The sequence below is a fragment of the Hyperolius riggenbachi genome, chromosome 1 (assembly GCF_040937935.1).
Source record: "Hyperolius riggenbachi isolate aHypRig1 chromosome 1, aHypRig1.pri, whole genome shotgun sequence".
Classification (NCBI taxonomy): domain Eukaryota; kingdom Metazoa; phylum Chordata; class Amphibia; order Anura; family Hyperoliidae; genus Hyperolius; species Hyperolius riggenbachi.
Window position 1 is genome coordinate 606,916,609 of NC_090646.1, and position 15,217 is coordinate 606,931,825.

The 15,217-nt window shown below is 42.1% G+C and overlaps 1 protein-coding gene and 1 long non-coding RNA gene across 2 annotated transcripts in view; one reads left to right on the top strand and one right to left on the bottom strand.

The window, feature by feature from the left end:
• Nucleotides 1-15,217, top strand: part of CWC27 (CWC27 spliceosome associated cyclophilin) — a 217,651-nt gene that overhangs the window by 135,226 nt on the left and 67,208 nt on the right. The window contains exon 11 of the mRNA XM_068249756.1: nt 3,179-3,288. Coding sequence (XP_068105857.1) covers nt 3,179-3,288 — 110 coding nt within the window. The remainder of the gene's footprint in view (nt 1-3,178; nt 3,289-15,217) is intronic.
• Nucleotides 1-15,217, bottom strand: part of LOC137528480 (uncharacterized) — a 137,401-nt gene that overhangs the window by 20,283 nt on the left and 101,901 nt on the right. The gene's annotated exons all lie outside the window — the stretch shown is intronic.

Below are 15,217 nucleotides of genomic sequence, written 5' to 3' on the forward strand. Positions count from 1 at the left end.
CAAAGGTTGTGATTTGCCATGTTGGGGCAGAGGGGAGTGAGGAGGGCCCAAACATTTCTGATGGCAGCCCTGCTGAGGTCCCCCAAAAAAGAGTAAAAATAATAAAAAGAGAATATTCTACATGGAATTCAAGTATGGAAGTTTGAGCTCTCCAAGGTTCACTTGTTGACCACTTGGCCACCTTGCCAACATTTCAAAATTTTTCTTAAACAATATCAGCCTGTACAGATGGCGCAGTATAAATAATGCCAGCTTTGAGAAACATATGAAGCTGCCCGTTATCCGGCCTGCGTGCTTTATAAATGCGCTACCTAATGAGCAGCCATGTGCTCTGTACATCAACTACCACGATGCCTGACATGCTATAAAACTGTTTGAAAAGGTAATAACTCACATCAGAAATTAAAGGCCTCATTTTGCTGATTTGCTTGTTTTTTCATAATTGAACAGTAACGTTAAGATTTTTTTTATTATGTCTCCTTTGAAAGGCTCCTGCATTGTGACTTTGTCTGCCCGGCATACTGGGATATATCAAGAGGTGCTGGGAGTTTTCTATTCATTAAATTAAAGCCCTGTGCTGCCTGTGCGCTCTTTGTGCCCTGTGACAGCTGCTGGATGTTTTCATTTTAGTTTTACAGCAGTCGTTAAACAAGCCTTTGTTTCTTCTGTTTGGCTTCTCTGAAATGGTAATAACAGTAGCAAATTACAATATTTAGATATTTCACTTCCAAAGCTTTTCTTGTTTTAGCAGTTCTTAGAAATCGGATAGGATTCTAAAGTCTTTCTTGGAAGTTCACCTAGTGGATATCCTGATAAATGTTTAGCTTTTCATTATTTATGCTCAGAAGAGCAAGAGTAGCATGTACATACTGAGAAATAAAAACAATGGCAATATCAAAGCTGGGACCCAGATGAAACTGGATTTAAAGGGTAACTCCCCTTCTGGTCAGCTGTGTGCATTCTGAAGATTACCACAGGCAACTCGCCTTTCTTTCCTTTGCACTGTATAATTTGTGCAGGAAAAGTGTCGCCCACGCGTACGAGGGCTGACGCTGAACAGGGATCGGGACTTAATACCTCAGGTGACAGTTCGGGACTGAGGCGGTCTTTATTCAAAGCAGGAAATGTGGGTGCCAGTGGATCTGTGGTAAAATGGGAGATGTGGTAAAATGACCGCAGTTTACTGGAATGGGAACAGAGGCGACAATAACTGGATAAACTGCATTTAAAACTGAGAGCTTTTAACGGGGCAGGGTGAGTGTATGGGTATAGCATAACTAACTATACGTGGGTGTGCTTAAAGGTTAGTAGATTGTGTATGATAATTTAGATCTGGTGCTGCTAGTCTCAAACCTGACTAGTTTCGCTCTATAGCATCCTCAGAGGTATCGCGATACAGTGAAACCTGCATGTGCTGTAAGGCACCAAAACACACATAAGCCTCGATTCATAAAAGTGAGTGCGGTAGTTCAGAGACAGGCGGGAAATTACCGCTAGCGATAAATGAGGGTTTTTGCAGTGAATTCATAAAAAAATTCGAGTGCGAGGTGATTGCGATAGCAGTCGGTAAGTGTGCGGTAACCGTGCGACAAGTGTGCGCTGTGGTGCGTAAAGCTGTCTGTATAATTTGCTGAGTGCTGTAGTTTGCAGCTGACTTCCTAATGACAAGGTGCATGCTGGGTAGAAGTGGGCAGTTTTAGACACACGTAACTTATTTTTTCTATAAATTCTTAAATTCTAAATTATATATATATATATATATATATATATATATATATATATATATATTATTCTTATCAATTATCTAGCTCTGCACGATTTCTAAAAGCCTGGGTGATATAACAACCACCCTTCCTCCTCTGTATCCTTAAAAATTCCATAACATTAAGTTGAAAGGGCTCCATTTGTCACCTAAAATGCTACTGTGTAGAGCAAACTCGCCAGGTCTTTGTTGGCGATAACAACATGTTATTTATCGATTCCTTACTCCCCCTTTTTTTTTCATGAATACACTTCATTCAGTTTACCGACACAAACAACGTTTTCATTACCGCACTATTACCGCATGTGCGTAAAACATGCGTTACATTTTATGAATCCACTATCAACTACATACCATGCGGTAATTTACCGCTTGGGCGATAACGCATGCGGTAATGCTTCATGAATCGAGGCCATAGTGTCTGCAAATTCAGAAGTAAAAAAATATTGCAGCTTGCCTACGCAGATAAGAGTGAAACCTGCCTTAAAGTGTACCAGAGACGGGGAAAAAAAGTTTTATGCATACCTGTGTCTTCCTCCAGCCCCATGTGCACGGATCGCTCCTGCGCTGCCGTTCTACACTGAGGCCAGTCTGCGCAAGAGGAAGTGCGCTCTTAATGTAGCTCTCCGGCGGCAGTGGAGGACGGCGGCGTGGGAGCAATCCGTGTGCATGGGGCTGGAGAAAGCCCCTGGTATGTATAAAACTTTCTTTTTTTCTTCCGTCTCTGGCTTCCTTTATCTTGGCATTTCTTTAAAGAGACACTGAAGCGGAAAAAAAAAATATGAAATAATAATTTGTATGTGCAGCTAGAAATAAAACATTATGAGCAGAGACATAAGTTTAATTGTTTCCAGGACAGGGAGAGTTAAGAAACTCCAGTTGCTGTCTCTATGCAAAAAAGCCATTAAGCTCCATGACTTTCAAAGTAGCAGAGAGGTCTGTCTTCTGAAGTGTATTATCTCAACTGTCTGTCAAGGATTTTTTTTTTCCTCTGCCAGAGGACAGTCAATAGTTCACAGCCTGCCCTGTAAAAACATTTAGAATGCTGAGCAGTGTGGAAACTGCAAATATTAAAGAATGATGCAATGTTATAAAAAACACTATATAACTGAAAATAAAAATATGACAATATTTTCTTTGCTACTTATGTTCTAGTAATTATCCGTACTACACAACCAATTCATTATATCATATATTTTTTTTTGCTTCAGTGTCTCTTTAGGATCTCTTGAAGCATTTTTTTACCTTCTGTAATTAAATTTCACCACCACCTGCAAAACTTTTTGGTACTTTATGTCTTTTGGTTGTTTATTAAGAGATGCCTTAGAGGACAGAGTATTAAACGCTTGAGAATGGAATCCGCGCTCCACGTTTTCATGTTGTAATTCTGTAAAATTTTCATCTCGTTTCCTCCAGTGAAGAACTACGAAAAGAAGCACGACAGCTGAAACGGGAGCTGAATGCAGCAAAAAGAAGAAAGGAAGATGGTGAAAAGGAAATGCAAAGAGAAAAAGACACAATAGAAGGTATCTATCCAACGTATTTCTTGACTTTGTCTATCAGTTTCTTACCCAAGCTTATTTAAAGTGGCGAATCCAGCCAAAACTTGGATATGGCTAGAGTTGGAAACATATGTGTGAACCCTTCTCATTCTATCAAAAACAACCACAAAAATGTTTAAATTGGCTCCAAATGAGTGTCAATGGACAGAAAGGTCCCTGTACACTAGCCCGGATAGAGTTGTCAAGGGTGCTGCAAAAAGGGGTGTATTAACTAAAGTGTGGTAAGCATAGAAACATGCATAAAGTCTTACCACACGATGAGTAGAGCATAATGTAATACATTACATCCAATGCATTACTATCTATGTGCGTAAGACACTATGCACATTATATTGCTTACTGCATTTTAGTGAATCTACCCCAAACTGTCTTAATAGCTCAGCCCGTGGGCCGTACCCAGACAGTAAGGTTATTTCATCCGGCCCACCGATGCAGGGCCAGATTCAGTGCCGCAGATCTTGCCCTCCTGTAAGTGAACATGCGTTGCAGCGTCCAACGGATACCATACCAGTTTACCAGCCGCTGCTCATCCATTTTAGGCTGCGGAAGTCTGGGTAATCCTAAGTCCAGCACTGGAGTCTATTTGTGTCTCCAGTGCTGGCCTCTGGTCGCCATTTTCCTATAGCCCTGCTCTGCCTGTAACTGCAGGTTGGGGAGCTATGACAGAGGACAGGAGAGGAGTCACCTGCCCGTTAAGTACATTGTTTTTATTTTCATGTGCCACCATGGACACCATATTAGGGGCATTAATGGGGGGGCACACAGCAATAACTACATTAAAGGGATACGCTACCTGACATGTTTAATGGGGAAAACGGGAAACACTGCCTAATGTGTTTATTAGGAGAGGAGACGCTGCCTCATGTTTTTATGTAGGAAACACTGCAGCATGACCTGTATCTGTGGGGAGCGCTGCCACATTACATTTTGGGGGTAAACGCTGATGCATTATGTGTATTTTGTGGTAAATGCTGCTGCATAATGTGTATCTGGGGGAAACGCTGCCACATTGTGTATTTTGGGGGAAATGCTGCTGCACTATTTGTATTTTTTGGGAAAAGCTGCTGCCTTATGTGTATTTTGGGGGAAATGCTGCCTAATTATGTGTATTTTGTGGGAAACACTGCTGCATTCTGTGAATTTTGGGGGAAACGCTGCCACATTATGTGTATTTCGGGGGAAACGCTGCCACATTATGTCTATTTTGGGGGAAACGCTGCCACATCATGTGTATTTCGGGGGAAACGCTGCCACATTATGTGCATTTCGTGGGGAAACGCTGCTGCGTTATGTGTATTTTGGGAAAAATACTGCCACATTATGTGTATTTTGTGGGGAATTATGTGAATTTTTGGGGAGTATGGAAAAGCTGCCTAACTATATGTATTTTGTGGGGAAACGCTGCCACATTACGTGTATTTCTGGGTCAACTAATACTACATAATACTGGGGCACAATGGTAAATTTAAAATGGAGAGGGGGCTGCTAATATTGGGGCACACCTGGCTACTTAAACTGGGGAGGGGCTGCCTAATACTGGGGTCAAACCTGACAACCTATACTGTGGGGAGGTCTACTTTATACTGGTGGTACACCTGCCTACCTATACTGGGTGGGGAGCTCATTGGCTACCTGAACTTAGAGGCCTAACTAAGACTAGGGGTACATTTGGCTTCTGGGATGGAAGGGGGGGGAAGGCGTCGGCTACCTACCAGTAGACTACTGTCTTCTATTACAAATATTTGCCCTAATGCTCAATGCGTGTATGCCAAGGGGGTACTTACTTTGGGCTCAGAGGGTACTCAGACTTACTGCGATTAGTTCATTCGAGTAAGTTGTGTAGTTAAATAATGCCTATAAAAACATTGAATAAATCTTTTTAGTTCATTTTAAGCATACCGTACTATAAGATGCTCCAAGAATCAGGGGGAGAAAAAATACTAAACCTGGTGGGTCTATAGTGCAGGGGTGTCTTATGGACCTATTCTCCCTTAACCATCTCTAAGCTACTCTATTCAGCTATACTACACTAATCCCTCCTGGCCCCTCCAGTTACATTACACTACATGCTACACTACACTAACACCTTCTATCCCACCAGCTAAGCTACACAACACTATCCAACACAACGCTACACTAACACTACACAAACAATGAACTAACACTACACTGACACTTCCATACTGCACCTTATCCTGCCGCCGCACCCTTTTCCCCTTCATGTAGACAGGCTCCTCTTCTTCTCTTCCTGCAACGAGCAGGACACTGGGGTCGCCTCAGCTCCTCCGAGTCCTCCGTGCTTCCTGCCGCTGCCTCGCTCCAGTCGTCTTCAAGCAAACAAGCTCCTCTTCTCTTCCTCCTGCAGCGATAGGGACACTGCAGCCACCTCAGCTCCTCCGCGTCCTTCGTTTCCTCCATACTTCTGTCTCCCGTTCTGTCGTATAGTGGTTGCTACTGTAACCACAGTGGCAAATCTGTGTGTATTTGAGAGGCAGATTTGCTGTGTATATTTAAGTGGCAGACCTGCCGTTGTCTAGAGATGAATCTGCTGCTAGATGTGTCAGTAGGGCTCAGTATATGTTTGCCGTATGGACAACTACGATTTTAATTCATTTATTTAGCTGTGCTACTGGTAAAGTCTCATTGATTGCGGTGAAGTTAATGTAGATAATGGTTTATCCTTCCTCGAAAGGCATGAAAGGTTAGATGTCTACACAGCTGATCATGGCCGACCTCTTCACTCGAGTGGGTGGCTACTGCCGCTGCCAAACTCCTGTCAAGGCCGTTCTTTAAATAAATTCTTTTCCTTTTATGCGACATTTGCTGAAGGATTGCCAGAAAGGACATCAAACACATCATTCATTTAAGCACCAAATTTCCTCAACATCTTGTAACACTTAATCAAATATTTGAGGAGATACCAACCTTTTCACAGCTTCACAGTAAGAACCTGTGAATATGCAACAGCTCAGGTCAATGTAGGAGAGCGACTTCTAATCTATCATTACAATCTAGTAGCTGTTTTGGGCACTGACTATTGGCTGTTTTCAGTGGAAGTACATTCTAATTATATGTTGCTGTAATATCAGTCGCACATGTTCTGTCACTACTGATTTTATTAAAAGGGAATGTGTAGTGTGTTTTTAATTTGTATGTTTGCGTGTGTATTTTTTAGATTAGGCCAGTACTAAAACATATTTTCTCATAGTTTTAAAATGTTCTAAACAGCAGGAATGAGCGATATCGCCCTGCAGTGTGCATGAGGGGATAGCAATGTAGGCGGGGTTAATTCATTTAGCCACCGCCTCCCTTCTGATGCGTTTTATGCTGCGTACCATCTTCTTACACTTCCACCTTCAGAGATGGAACGCAGCATAGAAAGCATCAGAAGGGAGGCGTCGGTAAGGTGAGTTAACTCCCGCCTACCTCGCATTTGTCTCCCGCACACTGCATAGCTATCTCGCTTTTCACAAGAAAGTTCTCACTCACCCCTACTTAGAAGATGACCTGTGATGTTCAGTGATCCAGACAGAGCAGGACATTCACCAGCCAAAACTTACAAAGATTGTTCTATTAGGGTAGGAGTATCAAACTCAATCACACAAGGGTCCAAAATCTAAAGCATAGTCTAAGTGGTGGGGCACATTTTTTATTAAGATTAGTAAGATTTCACATTTATTCAAACATAGTGTTATTCTGCAGAGTAGTGTAGTGGAGCAGTTTAACATTTACTTGCTCCAGTGCTGCTTTGGGTCTTCTCTAATCTTCCTGACAGCCACACGCTCTATGATGCCCACCTCTGGCTCTCGAATGCACGTCACGTGATCAGTAGAAGGAGGTATGGAAGCATAAAGCATGTGACTTCCAGGAAGTACAGAAGAGACACAATGCATCGCAGGAGCAGGTAAATGGTACACTGCACTGCTGCACTACTCTACAATGTGGGGAGATGGAGGGAGGAGCTGAGGATTTGTATCCCAGGAGGGGACTCCATGCTAATTTTGTTGGTGCGGTCTTGTTGGTTATTGTTGCATGCGTGTGCTCCTCTGGACAGAAAGGCAGTGTGGTGCTGTACTTTTACTGCTTACAATGATGGACAAATGAAGCTCTTGAGGGCCACATAAAATGGCAAAGAGGGCCGCACTCAGCCCACGGGCCTTAAGTTTGACACCGGTGTATTAGGGTATTGCAAGATGGCCTTATGTTACCTTGAAGCCAAAGAAGACCATATATAATACATGGATCTATCCTACGGTACCAACCATCACTGAACTTAAAGTGGCTCAGAGCTGGATTACATTAAACATTTTATACATACCTGAGGCTTCCTCCAGCCCCATACGCTCTGATCGCTCCCACGCACTGTCTTCAGGCTTCTGCACATGAGAATTGCGCCTTCTAGGTTTCTCTCCAGTGGCTGCTGGAGAGATACACAAAGTGCACTTCTCTTACGTCAGACTGTCTCCGACTGATGGAAGTGCAGGGACCTGGTACCGGCGCTGCAGAAGACTGAGGACGGCGACGTGGGAGCGATCGGAGCGTATGGGGCTGGAGGAAGCTTCAATTATGTATAAAATGTTTGATGTAATCCAGCTCTGGTAACCTTTAAAGTGAACTCAAGGTGAAAAAAAACTTCTAAGATAAACATTTGTATTTATCCTCCTACGCCTAAAAATGACTTTTTTAGACCATTTAAAAAATACAGTAGATTGAATGTTTTATTATATCTGCTCAATGGCAATGTAATCTCTGGGCAAGACCTTTCAAAAGTGCCCCTGTAGGTACAGGCATAATATTTCTAGTGGGAGATCTAGGATTAATGATAATTGAATCCACCAGTGCCACATTGAGATCATACTTTGCCAAATGCCTTTGTTTGTTGGAAAGTGAGTGTGTTGTCACATATCTGTCTCCATATGGCCATTACCGTTAATTGTAGAAAAAGTTTAAATCCATAATGGTTACCCATAACCTCTAATTCTCTGTGAATGAGAGAGACCAGGGGCCCATTAGTGCAGTATCGCTAGACAAAGGGATGTAAGCTCATGTGTAGAAGTATTATACGCACAAGGGTGGGTTGCAAAACCTGCAACCACCATCTGAGCCTGCAGGAATATAACCGTCCCCACTCAATGTCTCAAGTCTCTTGGTGCAGATGTTGGTTGTTCGCTGTCCTCATGATTAAAAAATCCCTATGGGGTATGGACAATACTGAAAAACACTAGTGGAGGCGCCCTTGATTACATACTACTAGAGGATATATATATATATATATATATATATATAAAGCATAATTTCTTACCTATGTTTATTCATGCACAGTACACAACGCATTTTACAGGCCTGGGCCAACTTCCTCAATTCAATACCTGTAGAACTTTTGGTCATGAACGTGTGCGCCTAACGTTCATGACCAAAAGTTCTGTGGTCACTTGAATTGACCTGAGGAAGTGGACCAAGACCTGTGGAACGCGTTATCTATCTGCATGAATAAACATTACTTTTTCCATTAAATAATGGTTTGTTCTTCTGAGAAGGTTAGAAATGATGTTTCTCATATTTATAACATCTAATAGTACATATCATCAAGGGCGCCTCCACCAGTGTTTTTTTAGTTTTTCCTTCAATTTATCTTTTCAGAGGATGTATCTGATGATTTGACAAATACATTGCTGGCGTTCATTTCTATACATACTTCTCCACTGGTAGTGTTCCTTGTTCAGCAATCGTGTTTCCATTTCCTTCACGCTTTATCCTCATCCACCCTCTCGGACACGCCATACCCATCCTAAATGTTATTCTTTTCAGCAGCTCATTGGTTTCAGCTTCAGTGATTGATATGGACACGCAGACAAAACATAACTGATATCTGTATAAGCATGTGGAAAATACATTGACCTGAAGTGCCTCATAGAGAATGTAAACCTGGAACTTCTATATACATATTTGCGTCTCTTTCATATATCTTACCACTGGCTCTGTAACATCTAACTAACCTACAAGACCTGCAGCTACCAAATACATTGAAATAGTTTATTAGCATGATGATCAGTTGTTCTGTGACAGTATAGTGAACACAGTATTATATCCTAGTCACTTGTTGAGGTTCAATTAAAAAATAGATCCCCAAATTATTTTAGTTTTAACCACTTCCCAACCACGGGTTTTTTTCCCATTAAAAACCAGAGCAATTTCCACGCTCCTCCCATTCATTCACCATTAACTTTGTTACTTATCACACTAAATTATCTATATATTGTTGTTTTTCCACCACAAATTTGGCTTTCTTTAGGTGGTACTTTTTGATAAGAATTGTTTTATTTTATATGCATTTTAAAGGGAATAATAAGAAAAAATGTAAAAAAAAAAATCTTTCTAAGTTTCAGCCATTATAGTTTTAAAATAAAATGTGCTACGATAGATAATACACACATTTTATTTGCCCATTTGTCCCGGACACTAAAAATTGTGTCTGTAGTACAATGTATGGCGATAATATTTTATTTGAAAATAAAGGGTATTTTTTCTGTTTAGTGTTTTGTTTTTTTTTATACCATATCAATAATTACAAACCCTACCCTCGTGACATACATAATAAAAAGTCCCTAAATTAACTGTTTATGTATTATTATTTTTTTAATTCTGTATTTTATTTTGGTAACTATGGGGTAGGAGTGAAAGAGGTTGAAAACTCACGTGTGTGTATATGTGTGTGTATATATATATATATATATATATATATATATATATATATATATATATATATATATATATATATATATATATATACTGTGTATATATATATATATACACTGTGTATATATATATATATATATATATATATATATATATATATATATATATATTGGTGTATGTGAGTGTATTTTTACTTTTTGACAGCAAGATGTCACCACTCTTAATATCCTGCGTACTGTGAACAGTACACAGGAAGTGTTCTGTGTATAGCTGACGTCACATTTCATTAATCACAGTCACTGTAGTCGGCTTTGGGATCGATCATGGAACAGCGGGATTGGGACGGTAACATACTGGATCAGCAAGTGAAGTTTTAAGGGATGTAGATATGCATACGAGTGGTGGGATAGGGGTTAAATTGTGTGGAAAGGGATTAGAAATGTTGAGGGAGGAGGGCATTACTGCTGTCTGCTTCCCCATAGATAATTAGAGATGGAGATGCACAAAAAGTATAAAACAATCAAAGAGCATCTGAAGCGTTTTATATTACCTCTTTTTATTCAGCAGCCAGCTTCAGCATTAAAATCCAAACGTAATCGCCACATCCCTGCGGCAGAACAAGGTATTTATCACCCTGAAATCCCGGGGCAAAATTCCATGACTTTCCAAGTCACAGATTTTGTTGACCGGGGGAGGCAGATCTTTGTGCAGTAGTTCTGCTTCTTATCCAGCCGATCTCCGCCTCTCCCTGCCCCTCTCAGTGAAAGAAGACTGAGAGGGGCGGAGATTGACTGCATAAGAGTTCTACTGCACACAGCTCTGCCTCTTCCAGGAAGCAAGATTCTGCGATTGCAGAATTTTGCCCTGGGATTTCAGGGGGATTAAGACCTCGTTCTGCCACGGGGATGCTGCAAATCAGTTTGGATTTTAAAGGGAACCAGAGATGATCAATGCTGGAAAAATGATAAAGCTTTTATACATACCTGGGGCTTCCTCCAGCCCCATAAGCCTGGATTGTTCCCACGCCGCCATCCTCCGCTTCCTCTATCGCCGGTACCGGGTCCCGTCACTTCCGGCGGACGCGACTAATTATCCGCGTGCATAGGGGCTCCCTCCATAACCTTACGCATGCGGCTGTGCAGTATGCAGCCGCACGCGTAAGCATATGGAGGGAGCCCCTGTGATGCGGACAATTGGCCGTGGCCGACTGGCCGAAATCACGGGACCCGGTATCGGCGGATCCAGGCAGCTGAGGACGGCAGCGTGGGAGCGATCCAGGCTTATGGGGCTGGAGGAAGCCCCAGGTATGTATAACAGCTCTGGTTCTCTTTAGCTCTGGTTCTCTTTAATGCTGAAGCTGCCTGCTGATTAAAAAAAGGTAATATAAAACACTTCAGACACTCTTTAAGAACTGTTAAAAAATTGGAAAGGAGAGGTATAGTTGGCTTACTTCTTCCATGGGTTTCAAAGCAGCCAATATAACTTGATTGAGATTCAAGAGTGTGTTGCACAAAGTGGGGTCAGACAGTGCATTGCACGTGCATTTCCCACTTCAACAGGTCAATAATGATCACAAAAAAAGTGGTCAGACCCGAGCGCCTCAGGCTACTTTTACAACAATAGTATCGCCATGCGTTGCGGTACTCTTCCCTGCTGCAACTCGTTGCGAAGCCAAGGTAAATCTATGGAGACTTGCACACTATTGCAATTCGGTGCGACAGAAGTAGCAAGGTAACCATGTTGCCGCATGATGTGTGCCTACCACCAGGGCTGTGGAGTCGGTACAAAAATCCACCGACTCAGACTCCTCAGGTTAGGATTCCACCAACTCCTCGACTCCGACTCCTCTAATTTGCATATTACAATCTTGTTGATTGAACGTATGTAACATGAAATGCATCTCTTAACTGCCAACGCTTAGGACTTTTAAAAAACAACTGAAGTGAGAGGGATATAGGAGACCAGGGTTGTGAAGTCGGTACAAAATTCTTCCAACTCCTCAGTTTATGAAACCACGACTCCAACTCCGACTCCGGGTAACCAAAATGGCCCCGACTCCGACACCTCGACTCTGACTCCTTAGTCTAATATTTAACAGGGCTGTGGATTTTGTACAAAAATCACCTGACTCCGACTCCTCAGTTTATGAAACCACGACTCCAACTCTGACTCCGGGTGCCCAAAATTGCCCCGACTCCGACTCCACAGCCCTGATGGAGGCTGCCATATTTATTCCCTTTTAAACAATACCAGTTATTTGGATATCCGGCAGATCTTCTGCCTCTAATACTTTTAGTCATAGACTAAAACCAGTCCTTGGTAAGAGTATGTTATTAGGCATGAATGCCCCCTCTGAAACGCTGCATCTTCATGGCTGAAATCTCAGTTAATCCCCCGAAATCCCCGGGGTAGATATGGGCAGCGCTACCGCATAGAGGCAGAGCTTTGAGCAGTAGCTCTGCCTCTCCTCCGTCAATCTGCGCAGATCACCCCCTCTCCCCCGCCCCTCTCAGTCTTCTTTCACTGAGAGGGGCGGGGGAGAGGCAGTGATCAGCTCTGATTGATGCGCATGGAGGCAGAGCTACAACCCAAAGCTCTGCCTCCCGGGCAGCAAAATCCACAACCAGAAAAGTTGTGGATTTTTGCCCTGTGCTTTGGGGGGGATGAATTGAGGATTTCATCCGCGGATGCGGTCTTTCAGAGGGGGCATTCATGCCTCACAACATTGCAACATAAAAACTGCATTTTCTGGAGGCTTCAGAGTCTCTAACTTTGGGTGGTACGAAGATCTTTCATGGTACCATCTTTTAGGCGGCCCGAACTTACTGTCTACGGTAAAAAGACACTGTTTTGTATTTGATCTGAGGAAACGGACTGTGCTCCACGAAACTCGTTATCATTTATAGTGTCTGATGAATAATAAATCTTTTGTTAGAAATTGGTATTGCCCCTTCTTTTAGAGGTAAGCCATTTTTATTTTATTTTTTTATGATTATTTTTCATTGCATATAATATAGATATACTGTACCTGTCATCCGCTACCACCTGCTTTTGAGGCCCCTTCTTTCTCCCAGTTGTTAGGTTATAATGTGCATTTCGGGTCAGGTTTAAATCTTCATTAAGGTCTTATCTGCACTCCCTTTTTCCCTGTAATTCTTTTATTTATTTATTTTGCGCAGTTGGTTTATAAGCAGAACACCGAGAAATCCATAAAATCCACAGAATTTCTCCTTATACCATAAAGTGCTCTTTTTTTTTCTGTATCCTTTTTATGTCTTGCATACAACTTTAAACTTGAACAAAATGAAGTTTCAAAATACATTAAACATATGATGTACCATATACTTAACATTATTACATGGTTGTAATTTTTTTTCCTTCTTTGTTCCTTAGAAAGCCTTTGGAAAATAATAGTTTATCCTTTAATTATTCTGCCAAGTTTTTCAGTTCTTTAAAGCTTTATCAGTTTGAATCATGACCAAGACAGTAATGCTAATCCTGGTGCCATACATTGTACATCACCTAATTTCTGCAGAAGCATTTTCAGCCTCCTGGCTACAGAAATCTGACTTTGATGTGTCATAATGCAAAAAATATGTAAAGTTTTGTGTAATCCTTTATGCCCAGGATTCAGATGGACGTTTAATAGTTCTGTTGTCCTTACTGTTTTATTACTAGGAGGATAGTAATGACAAAGACTAGATGTTTTATTTTTCTGTTAGAGATTTTTTTTTTATTGTTATTACTATGTATTAATATATCGGTGACGTCTTCCTCAGCACTTTACAATGTCTAGTCACCCTCAAAATTTTGGCCGATCATTAGTCTTAGTTTAATACTACTACCATAGTCTAAGATTAATTTTATGCTGTAACAAAAGGTATTTGCGATAATTCAGCTTTAAGTTGTTTCCCATGATGCATCACTCGCGAATATGCTAATCATCTCTTTATGCCCCTAAAGGCAAGCGCACATCCAAAACCGCTGGTGTATGGTGAGCCTACAGCTTATAATTTTACAGAGTTCATACAACCTGTTTCGAGCTTTCTGGCCCTCTTCAGGACATTGCATGGATTGATATGGCTCTATGGGATAAGGCTTAGACTAAGCTATAGTCTCACTATACACCAGGGGCTTAAGGTGTAAGGTGTAATTATGATATAACTGCGTCAAAAGAACAGATAAGTGTGGCACTCCAATATTTATGGCAGTTGGAGGATATGTGAGAGATACTGTATCGGGTTCAACACCCCCACAAGACGTACACCTTCATGCATGCATTCACGAAAGTCACTGACGTGTGCCCCGTATAGATAGGACGGGAAGGAAGAACATCAGGTAAATCTTTGTTGAGAAGAAACAGGTACGGGCACCTTCCGTCATTCAACTTCATTTATTGTGTGAAGTAAAAAACATGCAAGTAGTAGGAATCGTCATACAAATATCACCTGGTCATGTTGCGGTGGCTGGTGCGGGGGTGCTCAGGACTGCAAGAGGGTCGGCGACGGCCGTTTCGCGTCCGACAGGACGCTTGGTCACGCTGCGTTCCACAAAATGGCGTCCGAGGCACTTCCGGTATATCACGGGCATAGACTCCGCCCATTCCGGAACATGCGCCGGCGCCCACAGTGAAGTTCATTGGTCACATGTCAGAGGTGCGTTGAACATCCATTCAGTCTGGAGGACGGGGTTGCGTAATAAGAGTGCGACCTCCAGGTCGCATGTTGGACCAATAAAATCAAGGTCCATCAGCATTGACGGCAAAGTATTGCGCCGTCGCCTCCTATATACGCACCAGGTACACAAATACCAGTCGGGGCATACTAAATTAAGCATATCCCTTACTCCTCCAGCTGTGGAGTCCAGCGCCCTCCGGCGTATGAAAACAATAGTGCAACAGTGTATAAAATATAACAAAACTGTGACAACTAAAATCAAAACCGGGGCGGCTGTGGCAGGAGACAGTTACATTTAAAAAATCTCTACCGGACATGGACCAAAATTCTTCAGGGTATCTGGGATATACAATACATGGGATGGAGAGATGGTAAACAGAGCACCTACACAGTGGATGACCGCGGTCGGATCCCAACCGGTAGACCCACCAAAAAGGGAAGGAACTTGGGGAGGGGAGGGGGGGGGGAAGGGAAGGGGCATGTGATACAATCAAAAATGCCCGCATGTGCTGGCAAAAGGT